The sequence below is a fragment of the Ranitomeya variabilis genome, chromosome 8 (genome assembly GCF_051348905.1).
Source record: "Ranitomeya variabilis isolate aRanVar5 chromosome 8, aRanVar5.hap1, whole genome shotgun sequence".
In the NCBI taxonomy this organism is placed as follows: domain Eukaryota; kingdom Metazoa; phylum Chordata; class Amphibia; order Anura; family Dendrobatidae; genus Ranitomeya; species Ranitomeya variabilis.
This window is the reverse complement of record NC_135239.1, coordinates 15440392-15459395: the sequence shown is the minus strand read 5'-3', so window position 1 is coordinate 15459395 and position 19004 is coordinate 15440392. Positions and strand designations below refer to the sequence as shown.

The window sequence follows — 19004 nt, the reverse complement described above, 5'->3', positions numbered from 1 at the left end:
GAGTAAGATTAACCAACATGTGGCAGCCAGCACTGAAACACACTAGCAGGAAGCATGAATAAGATGCAAGTCGAAACGCGTTGATCGTTCGCTTCCTGCTAGTTTGATTAAGTGCTGGAAGCCACATGTTGGTTAATTTTATTCACATGGAATAAAAGTTATTTTTTAGCAACCTTCGCCATTCACTGGATATTTTCTTGCTTAAAATGTATGTTTGGTACAAAGCAAACACTGCGCTTCACCAAAAGATCACCATCCCCACAGTGAGGCATGGTGGAGGCAGCATTATGCTTTGGGGATGTTTTTTGGCAACTGTAACTGAGACTTTAGTCAAGATGAAGGGAATTATGAGCAGTTCTAAACATCAGTCAATTCTGCATCAAAATCTTCAGGCCTCTGCTAAAAATCTGAAGACGACAGCGACCCTAAGCGACCTCCAAATGACCAAAAGAATAGCTTCACCAGCCCAGCCAGTGTATAGATTTATGCAACCAGGTTATTTTAATTCTTTATTTTTCTTTTTCCACCCAAAAACATTTCCTTTTGTTTGTCAGTGGATTTGTACAGATTTTGGGTGACATTAAAGGGGAAAAAAAAGTTCTAAAACTGATTCTTCTTGGTAGGATTTTTTTTTACATGAGAAAAACCTGGTATGTTACCAGGGGTGTGTAGACTTTTATATCCACTGTAAGATGTCTCCAAGGAGTCGGCTGCATCGTAACAAGGGCGCATTATCTTTTTTTTTCTCGCATTTCATGATGTGTGATGCCAACACACCAAAATTGTAACTCAAACAGAATGTTACGGAAGACCCGACACCTGCCATAAATATGTAACGCCGCTGTTCTCCGGAATCAGACGATGTTTTTCTTTTGCTTCTGCTCCTCTCCTGAGATACGGCCTCCTCTTCTATGCATATAAATGTAGTGTTGTTAGACAACTGGGCGTGGTCCTTAAAACTTATCTGTGGGTGCGTGCTCGAGGACCACACCCAGTTGGATAAAAGGCTAGGTTTTTTTTTTATCCAATGAAGAGGGAGTGATATCTCAGGAATGGAGAGGTGCAAAATCAAAAGAAAAACATCACCGGATTCAGGAGAACGGCGGCATTTACACCAGGTGAAAAAAAATACATATTTATGTCAAGTCTTCTTTAAAGGGGTCATTTGCCTTACAGAAAGACATATGGGTCAGAGGTGAGATCCCTTTTATGTGAGGCTGGCGCTTTATGGCGACTTTTGATCATGTGGCTTCACGTCATAACCCCGAACCCCCTTGTCATCAGACAGAGCCGCGGCGTCCAAGCGCGCACGCGAGGGCTCAGGAAACTCGTTTTGAAGGGACCAAATTTTAGGTGCCTCCTTGACGCCGTGGTGAATCCGCCAAGATCTATCACTGATCTGACCATTACGGCAGGGTGTCCGCTGGGCGGGAGCTCCGGAGCCATAAATGTACGCTATCCTCACACGTGTGCGCGCTCGTACCGTCCTCCCCCTATGGCTTCAGCCGTAAGCGCCCGCTCTTCTCCTGAATTCAGCAATGTTCTTCTTTCGTTCCTGCTCTTCTCCGTGGCTGAGATAAGTCTCCTTCTTCCCTTTAGGAAACCCAAGTCTTTTTATCCAAGTGGGCGTAGTCATCATAAAGACACCCATGATGAGACGGCCCACTTGGCTAACAAGACTGAATTGACATAAAGGGAAGAAGAGGAAATATCTCGGGAACGGAGAGGAGCCGGAACTAAAGAAGAACATCGCCGGACTCAGGAGAAGAGCGGCGTTCACACCGGGCACAACAATGACTAACTTATAGAAAGTGACAGGACTGCGGTGGAGTAACAAGTAACACCCATGTTTGCCCCGATCTCCTGGAGCCTCTAAGCCCCGGGGTCCCCGGCACCGGCCCTGTGTAACGGAGTCTCAGATGGCGGTAGGGACCAGGAGCGGCTTCAGTAACTATTTTTATGGCGTTTTTGTACTTTGTCTGCTTTTTCTCACCTCGGCCGCACAATAAACACACCGGGGGCCGCGCTGACAATCTGCTTTATTTCCCGGCATTCGCTCATGTTATAGCCTGTGTCATGCAGTTAGCAGATGCCGCTGGGAACAGCGCGCCTTGTTGTCATACATGGAGGATAGATGCTCGGCCGTCGTCGTCATCCCGGATGCTTCCGATATTACGTAGAATATGTCCCTGTTGTATTTGCAGCTTTACATATACACATATACAATCCAGACCTCACTACAACTCCCAGCATGCCCTGTAGCGCCACGACAGTCGGAGCCGCGTCTCGCAGACCTCGGATCGATACATTTGGCACAGAGGATAAATTAGACGGTTGTCCATTTAGCAGCTTTGTGCTCCATTCCTGGAACAGACGGTCCACATGGACCATTTCACATTTTTTTTGTAGCATGAGTTTTCTCTATGGTTCTCTGTTATCAGCCCAGAGGTTTTCTTATTTCCGTGCTCAGGATGATCGGCTGTTCTTTGAGTCCGTCGTTGGAGCAGTTGGACACGGCGTTGGCCACTTGGCAGAACTTTCGGAGCAGGATCTGTCGCAGTAAGAGGTAAACCCAAGGGTCCAGGATTTGGTTCAGCGAGGCCAGCCGAATCGCCGTCAGGAAGAAGTTGCAGTCTTTCTGCAGGTCGGCGCTCTGGGTGGGCGAGGTGGGGTCGCAGCGTTCCACTGAGGTATGGTTGAAGATCATCTTTAGCATAATGATCTGTTGGGCAGAAGAGGAGAGAAGATCACATGAGACTGAGGCAGCATGGAGGAAAAGCAAGACTAGCAGTGTAACATGGAGGAAAAGCAAGACTAGCAGTGTAACATGGAGGAAAAGCAAGACTAGCAGTGTAACATGGAGGAAAAGCAAGACTAGCAGTGTAACATGGAGGAAAAGCAAGACTAGCAGAGTAACATGGAGGAAAAGCAAGACTAGCAGCGTAACATGGAGGAAAAGCAAGAATAGCAGCGTAACATGGAGGAAAAGCAAGACTAGCAGTGTAACATGGAGGAAAAGCAAGAATAGCAGCGTAACATGGAGGAAAAGCAAGAATAGCAGCGTAACATGGAGGAAAAGCAAGACTAGCAGTGTAACATGGAGGAAAAGCAAGAATAGCAGAGTAACATGGAGGAAAAGCAAGAATAGCAGTGTAACATGGAGGAAAAGCAAGACTAGCAGCGTAACATGGAGGAAAAGCAAGAATAGCAGCGTAACATGGAGGAAAAGCAAGAATAGCAGCGTAACATGGAGGAAAAGCAAGAATAGCAGCGTAACATGGAGGAAAAGCAAGAATAGCAGCGTAACATGGAGGAAAAGCAAGAATAGCAGAGTAACATGGAGGAAAAGCAAGACTAGCAGCGTAACATGGAGGAAAAGCAAGACTAGCAGAGTAACATGGAGGAAAAGCAAGAATAGCAGAGTAACATGGAGGAAAAGCAAGAATAGCAGCGTAACATGGAGGAAAAGCAAGACTAGCAGTGTAACATGGAGGAAAAGCAAGAATAGCAGAGTAACATGGAGGAAAAGCAAGAATAGCAGCGTAACATGGAGGAAAAGCAAGACTAGCAGCGTAACATGGAGGAAAAGCAAGAATAGCAGTGTAACATGGAGGAAAAGCAAGACTAGCAGCGTAACATGGAGGAAAAGCAAGAATAGCAGCGTAACATGGAGGAAAAGCAAGACTAGCAGCGTAACATGGAGGAAAAGCAAGAATAGCAGCGTAACATGGAGGAAAAGCAAGACTAGCAGTGTAACATGGAGGAAAAGCAAGACTAGCAGTGTAACATGGAGGAAAAGCAAGAATAGCAGAGTAACATGGAGGAAAAGCAAGAATAGCAGCGTAACATGGAGGAAAAGCAAGACTAGCAGCGTAACATGGAGGAAAAGCAAGAATAGCAGCGTAACATGGAGGAAAAGCAAGACTAGCAGCGTAACATGGAGGAAAAGCAAGAATAGCAGCGTAACATGGAGGAAAAGCAAGACTAGCAGTGTAACATGGAGGAAAAGCAAGACTAGCAGTGTAACATGGAGGAAAAGCAAGAATAGCAGCGTAACATGGAGGAAAAGCAAGACTAGCAGTGTAACATGGAGGCGAGGGGGAGATGCCATCAGCTGGAAGGGAAATATTCAGCCACATAATGGAGGGGCGACCGTGGCCTCATGCTGCCGGGCACGAGCGATGGAGTGAGGTCATGTGCGAGCAAAGAGGATCAACGGAGACCGTGCCATACAGTGCCACATGTCAGTGCTATACAGCCTACATACACGTGCCCAGTGCCATGCAGTGCAGACATACTAATCATAATGCCATGCAATAACTACACATTACTGCCACACAACGCCTGCAAACTAGTGCCATACAGTACCTATATATGATGGCTATACAGTGCCTACACACTAATGCCGTACAGTGCCTATACATTAAGGCCATACAGTGCCTATACACTAGGGCCATACAGTGCCTATACTCTAGGGCCATACAGTGCCTATACACTAGGGCCATACAGTGCCTATACTCTAGGGCCATACAGTGCCTATACACTAGGGCCATACAGTGCCTATACACTAGGGCCATACAGTGCCTATGCATTAAGGCCATACAGTGCCTATACACTAGGGCCATACAGTGCCTATACACTGGGGCCATACAGTGCCTATACTCTATGGCCATACAGTACCTACACACTAATGCCATACAGTGCCTATACATTAAGGCCATACAGTGCCTATACACTAGGGCCATACAGTGTCTATACACTAGGGCCATACAGTGCATATACAATAGGGCCATACAGTGCCTATACACTGGGGCCATACAGTGCCTATACTCTAGGGCCATACAGTGCCTATACACTAGGGCCATACAGTGCCTATACACTAGGGCCATACAGTGCCTATGCATTAAGGCCATACAGTGCCTATACACTAGGGCCATACAGTGCCTATACACTGGGGCCATACAGTGCCTATACACTGGGGCCATACAGTGCCTATACTCTATGGCCATACAGTACCTACACACTAATGCCATACAGTGCCTATACATTAAGGCCATACAGTGCCTATACACTAGGGCCATACAGTGTCTATACACTAGGGCCATACAGTGCATATACAATAGGGCCATACAGTGCCTATACACTGGGGCCATACAGTGCCTATACTCTATGGCCATACAGTACCTACACACTAATGCCATACAGTGCCTATACATTAAGGCCATACAGTGCCTATACACTAGGGCCATACAGTGCCTATACTCTAGGGCCACACAGTACCTACATACAAGTGTAATTCTGCTGTAGAGCATTGTAACCCGCACTTCTCCTATACCGCTCAGCTACACTACATCAGAACTGTGAACGAGGCCTTAAACCCAATGATTAATTATCTGCTGATCTACATGCAATTAACAAACAGCGTGAAGTCTGATGACGGCTGCGACATGAAATACAGCCATAAGTCGGTAATAAATCACTGTAAGGTGCAAAACTAACACCATTATTCATAGTGACACATGGCCTAAATATTCTCCAGAATTACATGTAGTGACACACTCAGTATTAGGCAGCGGCCCATAAAAGTGATATATGGCTGCACTCAGGGGGCTCTGTGTACACATGGAGGGAGCAGCCCCGTCACTTCACATCCGACACAATGTAAAGTAATGGAACGTGTGAGATAGAATGTTACCGAGATCTTATCCTCTGGGAAAAGTCATTGCTGGAATGGCTTAAAGGGGTCATCCACTACGCGGACAGCTCCTTATGGAACAAAGATCCACTGAAAATAAAAATTACTTATTATACCCTTTTCCCGGACTAGCGCCGTTCCGGTGATATCGGCGCCGTTCCGGTGATATCGGCACCGTTCTGGTGATATTGGCGCCGTTTGCCAGCATTCACATGAGATTGTGTCATGTGAGCGCTGCTGACAATCAGTGCCTGTTAATGGACGGCAGCGCTCATACAGTCTGAGGGAAGGAGCAGCCCATTACCGGGAAGACCCCACAAACTGTCAGGATATACGAGTGATATGCTGTCACTTTATCAGCTCGCCCCTTTAAGGATTATGGTTTTACAATCGCGTGTCTGGGCCCAGACAGAGGAACTGATTACAGAATATACGGCAAATCTGTCCTGACATTCCAGTGACATGAGAGCTGCGTACGCTGGAATCCTTCACTGCTCGCACTGCACCGGGATAAAAGGAAAGATCTGGACGGAACCCAACAAGTGCGGAGAACAGAGCGGAGCGGCCATTTATCATCATCATCTTCACTGATCTTCAGACACATATTGCCCCACTGAGGAGTCTGTGTACTGACTGTAGGCGGCCAGGAGGCAGCAAAGCCATGATCCAGATAAGGGGCCAAATACGAGAATCCAGAATTAGAGGGGCTGTCCCAATTAAAATATTATTGTATTATAGGGTGTCAGAAGCCTAAAATAACACAGGCCTGTTACTCACCCTGCATGGGTCCAGTGATGCCTCTATACCACTGCTCCGGTCCGTATTTATTAGCTCCAGCAGCAGTGACATCACATCTACAGTGCAGCTAATCACTGAGCTCAGTCCTGAAGAAGGAGTCGGAGTGACTCTGAAACGCGTTGACATTGACCCCACATTTCATACTCCATCGTGGGTTGTCATTTATCCAGCAGCACAGGATATCTGTAGGATGTAGGAGACACGAGGTGCTGAGCTCAATGATCAGTTGCAGCGGTCACATGCACTGTAGATGTGATCTCACCGCTGCAGACAGTAAACGAAATCCAGAGCAGAGGTTGAGGAGCAGCGCTGGACCTTGGCAGGGTAAGTAACAGGTCCATTTGTTATTTTAGACCTCTGCAACCTTGTGGTACAACATTTTACAAGTGACAACCCCTTTAAGCCACATTCACATGTTCAGTATTTGGTCGGTATTTTACATACAGTTGTGTGAAAAAGTCTTTGCCCCCTTCCTGATTTCCTATTCTATTACATATTTGTCACACTTAAATGTTTTAGATGGAAAAAATGTAAATATTAGACAAAGATAATACAAGTAATGGCAAAATGCAGTTTAGAAATGAAGGTCTTTAGTATTAAGGGAGAAAGAAGTCCAAACCTACAGGGCCCTGTGAGAATAAGTGATTGCCCCCCCCACTTAAAACATAAAGTAACTGTAGTCTATCACATATTAGGGAAGCTGATTTCACATTCCGTAGCCACACCCAGGCCTGATAACTGCCACATCTGTTCTCAATCAAGAAATCACTTAACTAGGAACAGCCTGGCAAAGTGAAGTAGACCATAGGATCCTCAAAAGCTAGGCATCATGCCGCGATCCAAAGAAATTCTGGAACAAATGAGTAACAAAGTAATTGAGATCTATCAGTCTGGAAAAGGTTTTAAAGCCATTTCTGTTCATGGAACAGTGGTAAACCTTCCCAGGAGTTGCCGGCCGACTAAAATTATCCCAAAAATGCAGTGACGACTCATCCAAGAGGTCACAAAGACCCCACAACAACATCCAAAGAACTGCAGGTCTTACTGGCCTCAGTTAAGGTTGGTGTTCATGACTCCACCATAAGAAAGAGACTGGGCAAAAATGGCTGCATGGCAGAGACGAAAACCACTGCTGAGCAATAAGAAAATAAAAGCTCATGTCAGTTTTGTCAGAAAACTTCTTGATTATCCCTAAGACTTTTGGGAGAATACTCTGTAACGAGACAAAAGTTGAACTTTTTGGAAGGTGTATGTCCCATTACTTCTGGTGTAGAGGTAACATAGCATTTCAGAAAAGGAACATCATACCAACAGTAAAATATGGTGGTGGTAGTGCGATGGTCTGGGGCTGTTTTGCTGCTTCAGGACCTGGAATACTTGCTGTGGTAAATGGAACCATGAATTCTGCCGTCTACCAAAAAATCCTGAAGGAGAATGTCCGGCCTTCTGTTCATGACCTCAAGCTGAAGCACACGTGGGTTATACAGCAGAGCAATGATCCAAAACAAACCAGCAAGTCCACCTCTGAATGGCTTAAGAAAACCAAAATTAAGACTTTGGAGTGGCCTAGTCAAAGGCCTGACCTTAATCCCATTGAGATGCTGCGGCATGACCTTAAAAAGTACGTTCATGCTCAGAAACCTCCAATGTGGCTGAAGTACAACAATTCTGCAAAGATGAGTGGCCAAAATTCCTCCAGAGCGTTGTAAAAGACTCATTGCCAGTTATCGCAAACCCTTGATTGCAGTTGCTGCTGCTAAGGGCGGCCCAATCAGCTTTCAGGTTTAGGAGGCAATCACTTTTTCACACAGGGCCCTGTAGGTTTGGATTTCTTTCTCCCTTAATAATAAAGACCTTCAGTTATAATCTGCATTTTGTGTTTACTTGTGTTATCTTTGTCTAATATTTACATTTGTTCGATCTGAAACATTTAAGTGTGACAAACATGGAAAATAGGAAATCAGGAAGGGGGCAAACACTTTTTCACACCACTGAATGTAAAATACTAAACGTGTGAATGTGACTTAAAGTGGTTAATCACTGAGCCAGCGTGCTCACATGATCATAGCGGCTCTCAGATTAATCCGTGAACTCCCAGCACAGCACCGCACACAGTACAGCTCCGCACACAGTACAGCACCGCACACAGCACAGCACACAGCACAGCACCGCACACAGCACAGCACCGCACACAGCACCGCACACAGCACAGCACCGCACACAGCACCGCACACAGCACAGCACCGCACACAGTACAGCACCGCACACAGCACAGCACCGCACACAGCACAGCACCGCACACAGCACCGCACACAGCACAGCACCGCACACAGTACAGCACCGCACACAGCACAGCACCGCATACAGCACAGCACCGCACACAGCACAGCACCGCACACAGCACAGCACACAGCACAGCACCGCACACAGTACAGCACCGCACACAGCACAGCACCGCACACAGCACCGCACACAGTACAGCACCGCACACAGTACAGCACCGCACACAGTACAGCACCGCACACAGCACAGCACCGCACACAGCACAGCACACAGCACAGCACCGCACACAGCACAGCACCGCACACAGCACAGCACCGCACACAGCACCGCACACAGTACAGCACCGCACACAGCACAGCACCGCACACAGCACAGCACCGCACACAGCACAGCACCGCACACAGTACAGCACAGCACCGCACACAGTACAGCACCGCACACAGCACAGCACCGCACACAGCACAGCACCGCACACAGCATAGCACCGCACACAGCACAGCACCGCACACAGTACAGCACCGCACACAGCACAGCACCGCACACAGCACCGCACACAGCACAGCACCGCACACAGCACAGCACCGCACACAGTACAGCACCGCACACAGCACAGCACCGCACACAGCACAGCACCGCACACAGTACAGCACCGCACACAGCACAGCACCGCACACAGCACCGCACACAGTACAGCACCGCACACAATACAGCACCGCACACAGCACAGCACACAGTACAGCACCGCACACAGCACCGCACACAGCATAGCACAGCACACAGTACAGCACCGCACACAGCACAGCACCGCACACAGCACAGCACCGCACACAGCACACAGTACAGCACCGCACACAGCACCGCACACAGCACAGCACCGCACACAGTACAGCACCGCACACAGCACACAGTACAGCACCGCACACAGCACAGCACCGCACACAGCACAGCACCGCACACAGTACAGCACCGCACACAGCACAGCACCGCACACAGCACAGCACCGCACCGCACACAGCACAGCACCGCACACAGCACCGCACACAGCACAGCACACAGTACAGCACCGCACACAGCACAGCACCGCACACAGTACAGCACCGCACACAGCACAGCACCGCACACAGCACAGCACCGCACACAGTACAGCACCGCACACAGCACAGCACCGCACACAGCACAGCACCGCACACAGTACAGCACCACACACAGCACAGCACCGCACACAGCACCGCACACAGCACAGCACCGCACACAGTACAGCACCGCACACAGCACAGCACCGCACACAGCACAGCACACAGCACAGCACCGCACACAGCATAGCACAGCACACAGTACAGCACCGCACACAGCACCGCACACAGCACAGCACCGCACACAGCACCGCACACAGCACAGCACCGCACACAGCACAGCACCGCACACAGCACAGCACCGCACACAGTACAGCACCGCACACAGCACAGCACAGCACCGCACACAGTACAGCACCGCACACAGCACAGCACAGCACCGCACACAGCACAGCACCGCACACATGAGCCGTTCCTTGAGTTGTCTCACTTTGCATTACACTAGCCATAGGACCAGGACGTCTCATGTATATGATACCAGAAATGGACCGCGAGGCACAGAGAGAACCAGCGAGCTGCAATCAGAGTCCGAGAAAAATCATCTTCTGCCGGGAGGTGAAGTTATTACACAGCGGCTAATTGCTGCTTTTCCTGCCGACCCTTTTAATAAAAGATAATAAACGATTCATCAGATACAAGTGTATCACAACGAGAGGGTCGGGAGGAAGGGTCTCAGCAGGAGGCGGCCGCCATCTCTGTCCTGTCTACGACCATAAATTGCCCAGAAATGATCAATTCTGGAGCCTCTTTCCTTGTCATGTGAGCCGTGCAGCCAATCAGCGATGCTTCTGGAGGAAGTGAGATCCGCTCTTGCTCTCTGACTTCTGGATGTCAGTTTCGGCCGCTGATTAGTTGCAGCGCTCACATGACATAACAACATCTCTCAAACTCCAGCACCGATGTTGCAGGAACAGCACCGATACCGGAGGGAGTCTGTCATACTGCATACAGCCATGACAAAGAGGCAGGATTTCACAATGGTAAGCACAATACATGCTGGAATTTTGAGATAGAAAGTCCCAGCACCTATAGTGCTGGCAGAAAGCTGATGAAGTGAAACTGACGGCTCCAAAAAAATGGATGCCAAGTTACAGAGGATGAGAGACATTTCCTGGATAATTAGACTGGTATGGACACCGATACATAATTAAAAAGTTCAAGTTGCAAGAAGCTAATAAAGCGCGATTCTACAATGAAGAGCCACGTAGAGCCCGAAATGAGGAATAACATTGAAAGAATTTTTGCCAGGAGCTGGAAATTTTCCAAGTCCCAGAAATTAAATCTGGGGTGAGAATTTCAATTCTGGATACAAATTGTCACAAAAATGGTGACTTCTATGTTCTGCGCCCCCCGCTCAGCAATGAAGGGGAAGAAGATACTTCTCAGGTTGGAAGACGTCTCATGAAGACAACCCTCATCTGTAGCCATGGTGGGGTATATGGGAATCATGGACGCCATGATCCGGACCCCCGCTCTTATAGCAGTGGAGGGCAATCAGTCTATCACATCCGAATGATTGACAGGTGATGCTGCGTGTCTCCAGCTACAGCTCCCCCCGGTGGTAACAGCTAAGCAGGGGGTTCTGACCCTGGACCTATGGCGTGTGGGTGACTGACGAAAACCACAATGGTGCTGAGCCACAGACATTAAAATTCTGTGGATGTGCATTAAATATAGTGGGGAAAAGCAGCTGCCGGCACGAGAGGCGCCGCTGATCTTTGGGAACTCAAAGGGATTAGTCAAAACTTTTTTTTTTTTTTTTTTTTATTTTCTGGCTTTACTGATTATCTGCCAGGCAATATAGACAGAACAGTAATCCGCAGGGAAATCTGCAGAAACAGAGCGGGATTTAGTGCAGATTTATCTCCTGATCTTCCGCTGCAGAGAGTGGAGGTTTTAGGGTCTGTGCACACATTACGTATTTGCTGCAAATTTCTGCATCTCTTGGCAGGAAAAACACAACATAAAATATATGCGCTTTTTTTTTTACACGTGTTTTTGCTGCCGATTTTTCCTCGCTCTGAAACGCTGAAAGAATTGACAGGTTCCAGATATAAATCTGCAAAGAAAAAATAAGCCGTGTGTGCATGAGGCTCAGGAATCCATGGCTCTTTGCTGGGACTAGTAGGAAATTCTTCAGCTTTTGTAGGAAAACTGCGCAGGGAAAAAACCCCAAATAGACGCAACCTGTGTTTATTTATTTATTTGCAGAATTATACTTCAAAATTGAAGAGGAAAATCTGCAATAAATCAAAATCAAGTTAATTATTATGCAAAAAAAATGAAAGAGCGACGAGTCAGCTGCTAAATGGGACCCCACGTACAAGCTCCGACCCTATCGGGTGTGTGGAAAAGGGGGATTTCTAGTGCTGATGTCAGAGACCCCACTACCTGTAGTGACCCCTCTAGCTGCGGTCAGCACAGGTCGGGCACACCCAGCTTGTGGGGTAACATGGCGGCAGCATCTCCCTCCACCTGCCCCTTCAGCATCTATTGGGGGAGGCTGATTGGCTGCATTTAGAGTATTGATTTTAATGGCAGCTCCATCAATTTCACTTTGACATAAGGACATTTTACAGAAAAAGTCAACTATGACAAATATCCTCAGTCCCTCCTGCTCACCATGAATTTAGCGACCATTGGGGGTGTCCCCTCAAACCCCTCCATTTATATGACATATTCTGACATATCAGCATTGAATGTGTTAACCACCTCCTGACGGATTACATACAGGTATATGATGATTTGTGACGTCTGCAGCCTCTTCTGGTTCATTCACACATTTCTTCCATTCATCTATATGGGATTTGTAACATTCCACCGCTCCATTCATGGATGACCTTCGGCAATCTATCTGCCCCGTGTGAAGACCCCCCACGCTAGGACCCCACAGCGATACCCTAATATCTCCACCTGCTATATGGGGGCACCTAGGCAGAAGTCAGACAGAACCACAAGGACCCCATGTGCCGCCCTACAGGCTCCATGCTGTTCTCTGTATCCCCTGGATTAACCCAGTGCTTTCCAAGTTGTGGCAACACTACAACTCCCAGGTGCATGCTGAGAGTTGTAGTTTCAGTCACCCCCCTGCTGCAGAGCATTGCACTGGTGGTGGTGAGATCTGCAGATCAGGTCTCCCATGGAAGGGAACGAGGTCCTGGGCTCTGACATGATGCTCAGCTTTGCAGAGTTCCTCCTGGCTCAGGTCTAAGTGATGGCAATTTACTGTCGGCCATTAGACCCCTCTCTGGGGTGGAAAAGCAGCAATCTCCACTCTCAAAGCCTATCAGCCTGTCATGTTAGGTGGGAACAGACTGATCTGCTGCAGAACTGCATTTATAATAGCTCAATTATTTAATTATTTTCAGAAAGTATCAGCAGCAGTATCCTTTATGAATCCCAGCTGCTGCAGAACAGCTTTCATTGAGGACCAGTAAAGGAGAGAAATAGGATTCTAATGCTGCAGAGGAAATATAACTTTTATATGAGGAAGTGTGGACCATTGGATTTATAAATCAAAGTCCTGCATTAATATCAGCTGCTGCAGAACATCTTTCAAAGCAGACCTATCAGTTATTTAATTATTAGGAAAATACTGATGCAGAAATAAAACAGAACACAAGGAAAACATCTTCCATGTGTAACGATGACCAATAGTATTGAGAATCAGAGGCCAGAGATAATATTAGCTGCTGCACAACATCTTTAGATGCAGACCTATCAATCACATGACTGAAGTGAGGACGTGTAATGGGGCAGTATATAGAGATATATACCTGCCATATGCGATCAGAGCGGCTACAATTAAAGATCAAAGTACAGCATTAATAGCAGCTGCTGCTGCAGAACATCTTTTGGAACAGACCTTTCAGTCACCTGACTGCTGAAATGAGATAAATGCAACCGAAGTGTAAGGGGTGATAAATAGGAAAGAACCTTGCGCATGTGGTAAAAGTAAACATCAGAGCCTAGCATTAATAGCAGCTGCTGCAGAACATCTTTGCTGGTGACCTATATACCGTTTAATAGAGGACCATTATATACCATATAATAGCGGACCATTATCTGATATGGAGAGTGAAAATAACGAATAAGGTTGAAGATCAGTGCCCAGCATTATTAGCATCTGCTGCAGAACATCTTTGGAAGGCGATATATCGCTGAGTTGCTATGATGGGTTTATATTACGGCATAAATATAACATAAGCAGAAAGTATTCAGAGAAAACATCCTACACCTGTGGTGGGGGTTGCCACATTTAAAGATGGGGCTTTATATATCAGCTGCTGCAGAACATCTTTGGCATCAGACCAGTAACATACTTGATTGCTAGAATAAACTAAAAGTTGAAGGAATATAACATGGAGGAACAATATACAGCACATTTGTCAGCCACATGTGGTGGAGGATCACAGGATTAAAGATCACAGCCAGCTGCTGCAGAACTTCTTTGACAGCAGATCTGGCACCTGCTTTGCTTCACAAACTTAGGAAGCTGCAAACTCTGTGCAATAAGCACAATGCACAGCCTGTGCCTCTCAGGTGCTGTAGTACTAGAAGTCGCAGCATGCTGCAGCACTTGGGGGGCACAGGTGGTCTTAGCTTACCAGAAGTGGCGACCAACAGGCAAACAGAACACACATTATCCCCATCAGCTGGATCATGGTCTCCATTGTAATCCTTTCCCACTGCCTGCTGGCCTGGGAGGCTGAGCCTCTGCTTTTACATCGGGTCACCAGGGCTTTAATGGTCGCCAGGTTGCAAGTGAAGGTGGTGCCAAGTGACAGCAGCCCAAGAGAGGCAAAAGTAGCAGCAAAAGCGACATTCCTTGGAGCCTTGTGGTCAGTGCTGATAAAACACCAGGTCCCTGGCCACTGCAAAGTGTACTGCCCCAGTCCAATGATGGGCAGCAGGGCAAAGCCGAGCACTGCCCCCCAGATGCACAGTAACACTGTGATGGTGACTTTGGTCCTCATGTTGCTGGAGTACCAGTGAGGAGACCTAATGGCCAGAGTCCTCTCAATCGCCATAGCACTGGCTATAAACAGGGGGCACAGACCAAACATGGTCATACTCAGCCCAAAGAAGGGGCACAGGTGTCCAGAGGGGTCCACGTTGCTCCACTGCCTTTTAGCCAGGTAGACTGAGATGACAATGGGGCTGGTGAGGAGCTGCCCGGTGAAGTCGGTGAGTGCCAGGAAGCCTATGCACAGCAGGAAGGAGTGCTTCCTCTTGCTCTCCTTCTTCTTGTAGGACTTGTAGATCAGCAGCATGGCCAGTGAATTCCCCACCAGCCCAGTGATCATCATAGACAGGGGGAAGGCCACAGACACTGAGCCCCCACAGTCCTCCACCTTGCTGCTCAGGTTAGTCCAGCTCCTCTCCCTCAGGACATTGGACGTATTGGGGTCCCACATGTTTCCAGAGGTGTTGAAGAGGTCACAAGGGTCCGGGCTGAACTCCATGCTTCCTCCAGAGATCGTGCAGGTGCAAAGCACTCGTCAAGCTCATGTCTACAGCGAGAGGAGCCCTGTGCTGTGCCACAAGCTGGGGAGAACTCTGCTATATAACCACCAGGGGGCGTCTCCAGCTCACACGTCACACAGACTCATCATGTGGGGGGTGAGACCCATCCAGGGCACAGAGACTGGCACAGGCTGTGCGCCAAGGAGCATGCCTAAGCCTTGGTGAAATAAGAAGCAAGGGGGAAGTTCTCAGGCAGTGGGTGACCCACAGCCAAATCTTCTTCTCCCCTGAACACAGGAACTTTATATTTCCCTGCCCTGTAAATCTGCTTCACAGGACACAATGCAGGAGCTCATGCGTTACATTCCCACCATATTGTCAGAATTCCCAGAATACGGAGGAATATTTAAACAATTTGATACAATGTTGCACTTTACAGGACTGTTTGTTTATGAATGTATGAGGCTCGCCCCCTGGTGGCCAGACACGGCATGTCATGCGGTGTGACCTAAAAACAATGATCTTCTCTAGGAAGATGATATAACATTGATAACAACAAGTGTACGTGGAATGAAGGACTTATTGTGGAGAGTCAAGATGGAAAACTCGAGCATGGGACTGCTACTCAACACAAAGAAGACAAAGATATTAATCAGGTATGACCGAGACGCCTTGGAGATGGTGACAAACTGGAAGTTGTGAAGGGCTTCAACCTACTCGGATCGATGATCACTCAAGAAGCAGCGACAACACCAGAAGCCAATAGGAAAATAGTTATCAGCAAATCACCAATGAAGTCACTGGACAAGGTGTTGAAATCAAGCAACATTTCACCGGCGATGAAGACTCGGCTCGGACATAATCTAGTCTTTTCTGTAGTAACATATGAATGCGAAACCTGGACGATAAAGAAACAAGACAGAAGTAGAATCGAAATGTGGAGCTGGGGAAGGATGTTATTAATACCAAGGATGGCAAGAAGAAGAGATAAATCAATTTTGCAACATATCAAGCCAAGCATGTCACTCGGAGCAAGAATCACCCAGTTATTACTTGCCTATTTTAGACACATTATATGATGAGAGCAATCACTGGAGAAGGTCATCATGGTCGGAAGAATAGAAGGAACAAGGCGAAGATGAAAATCAGCAGTCCGATGGCTGGATACAATCAAGATAAAGGTGGAGAAGACCCTGGTGGACCCATCTAGGCTGCACAAGATCAACCTCCCTGCAGAACGTTCATCCATCAAGTCACCATGGCTCGAGATCGAGCTGAAGGCCATTAAATAATAATAAATAACTTTAGGTCGGGTTCAGATAAACATATGAAAAAATGAAAAGTCTCAAATTTTTCATCCAGAAATAACAGAATGTTTCATCTGTATCTCACAAAGCTGAAGCTACAATTGTCCACAATGTCTTGTGCTGAAAATGAAGATTTCCCATCACTGGAGCTGAGGGTCCGAGGCCGCCCCCTGATAACAGCCCCTAGCATTATCCTCCTCCATCATCTGTACAGGGGGCACAATGCAGTCAGGGGGTAATATCCTCCTGGAATCACCAAACCCAGACTCCCATCAGACACAGAGAAGTGTGATCCGTCACTGCACAGAACATGTCTCCTTCAAAGTCCAGTGGTGGCGGCTTTACACCACTCCATCCGATACTCGGCCTTGTGCTTGGTGATGTACGGCAGCTTCTCGGCCATGAAGCTCCTGGCGGAGGCGCAGTGTTTGTGCTGATGGGGAGGTTTGGACTCTGCAGTTATGGGGTCAGCAGAGCGTTGGTAACTTTTCTGGCCTCTGCACTCGGCCCCCAACCCTGTAACATTTTGGGATCTCACTTTGTGGATGATGAAAAGGAAACCCACACAAAGGAAGAATTTCAAATATTTTATAGGCTATTTTACTGTCATTCTTATTGCAGATGTGCAAAAATAAAACCTCTCTGTCTACAGAGTACACAGTAATGTCTTCTCCCCTACACAATGGAAAAAAAAAGTGTTCAGATGTGTCGTTAGACTTTTTTTCCCGTCATGAAATATGACGTAAGTCTTATTGTTCAATCACGCACACTGAACTCTGCTACATCTCCTTGGTTTTGTGACTGTCATGCTGCAGCCACGATCCCCCTTCCCTTTCCCCTCCAGCTACACACTCCCTGCACCTGATGCTGGTGGGCTGGCAGCCCCCACTGTGAAGTTTTATGGCCCTAACTGGTTAGAAGCAGCCTGAAGCACATGGCAAGCCAAGATTTCTTTGTCTTAGTACGGTTTTCATGTAAGATCAAAAATACTGGCGCTGAAGAGCCATAAAAACACGAAAATTAAATTTTTGGAATGTGCATCAGTAGAACCACACACCAGTGAATTTTCTAAACCCAAACACCAGCAGAATCCGAGAAATGGACTTCTGCTTAACCGAGTCATTTATCCACTTCATGTGTGGACTTAATAGAAACCCAATATCAGAACAAGAATGATGATAGTCCCGCCGTTGCTCTATGAGATTTCCCACCAGAGATATGAAATTAATAAGGTGTTAGTAAGTTTTCAGTCCTTGTGTAAAGGGGAGTGCATTCCATAGCTCCGCCCACCCAGTGAGGTCACCCAGAGGAAGCTATAAGAATAGCAGGCTCATTTTAGACTGTTCAGACCTGGGGAGGACAGCATATACCATCCATGCTGTGGCCTGAATCCCTGCCTTTGGGAACCCCTCCCCCAAACCACATGGCTGGCATGTAACTGAAACATGTAAGCTAATCTTTAATCCATGTTTATTTTGTAATCGTTTGTACATATTGTAATTGTCTCATTTTGTAACATCTTTTTATACTTTTGTAAACACTGCCTATTCTTTTTGGAGTAAAAGCTATAATATTTACTAGTCTGTGCTCTTTGCTCTAAACGTATCCCCCACTTCCTCCAAACTAATTCTACGCTACTGATTGCGTTGGCTCCTGATCCGATATTAAAATCAGGAGCTGGTGGCAGCAAAGGGTGTTCTGGGGTATTTGGGAGACTCTGGCAGTGACAGACAGAGATTTATAATCTAGGAATAGTTATATAGCCCTCACTGCAGCGTTCCTATTAGCCAGTACACATCCAGGCAGCCCTTCTGGCGACTACTTATCCTAGGTGCAGTTCCCTGACTGACCTGAGGGTAAGGGGGTGCCAGAGAGCTGCAAGTTCCAAACCGGAATGGGAAGGTAGGATATAATAAATCCCCTGACGAAGAACTGGGGGCAACCAAACACTCCCAGTTCATGACATATTGGTGGCAGCGGTGGGATATACAAATAGATCCCTCCTGTGATTCATGACACCCCCTCTTTTTCCCAAACCCTAGGTACAAAATAGCCAGACAAATGCAACAAATAGGAGGTATGAAGTCAAACAGATGTGTTTAAAGTTTCACCAAATTTCTCCTCCTGCATGAGATGAGTCACTTTGATACATTTGCACGTTTTCCGTTAGTGTAGTCACTCTGATTAATAAATCTGTCCCTTTCATTGACTGTATACAGCTCCTATGCAGAATTATGGACACTGACTACAAACAAGATCTCTGTGTACTCAGGTCCTGAAGTCAGGAGTTACTCTCCATAAGAGAGAGTGGGATCCCTGATA

The 19004-nt window shown here is 47.3% G+C and overlaps 1 protein-coding gene across 1 annotated transcript; it reads right to left on the bottom strand.

Annotated features, from left to right (window-relative positions):
* Positions 1-748: 748 nt before the first annotated feature.
* PTGER3 (prostaglandin E receptor 3) lies at positions 749-15463 on the bottom strand. The gene is made up of 2 exons (XM_077278270.1): positions 14517-15463; positions 749-2722 (listed from the first exon to the last, which is right to left on the bottom strand). The coding sequence occupies exons 1-2, from the start codon at positions 15372-15374 to the stop codon at positions 2438-2440; spliced, it is 1143 nt and encodes a 380-aa protein (XP_077134385.1). The 5' UTR covers positions 15375-15463; the 3' UTR covers positions 749-2437.
* Positions 15464-19004: the final 3541 nt, after the last annotated feature.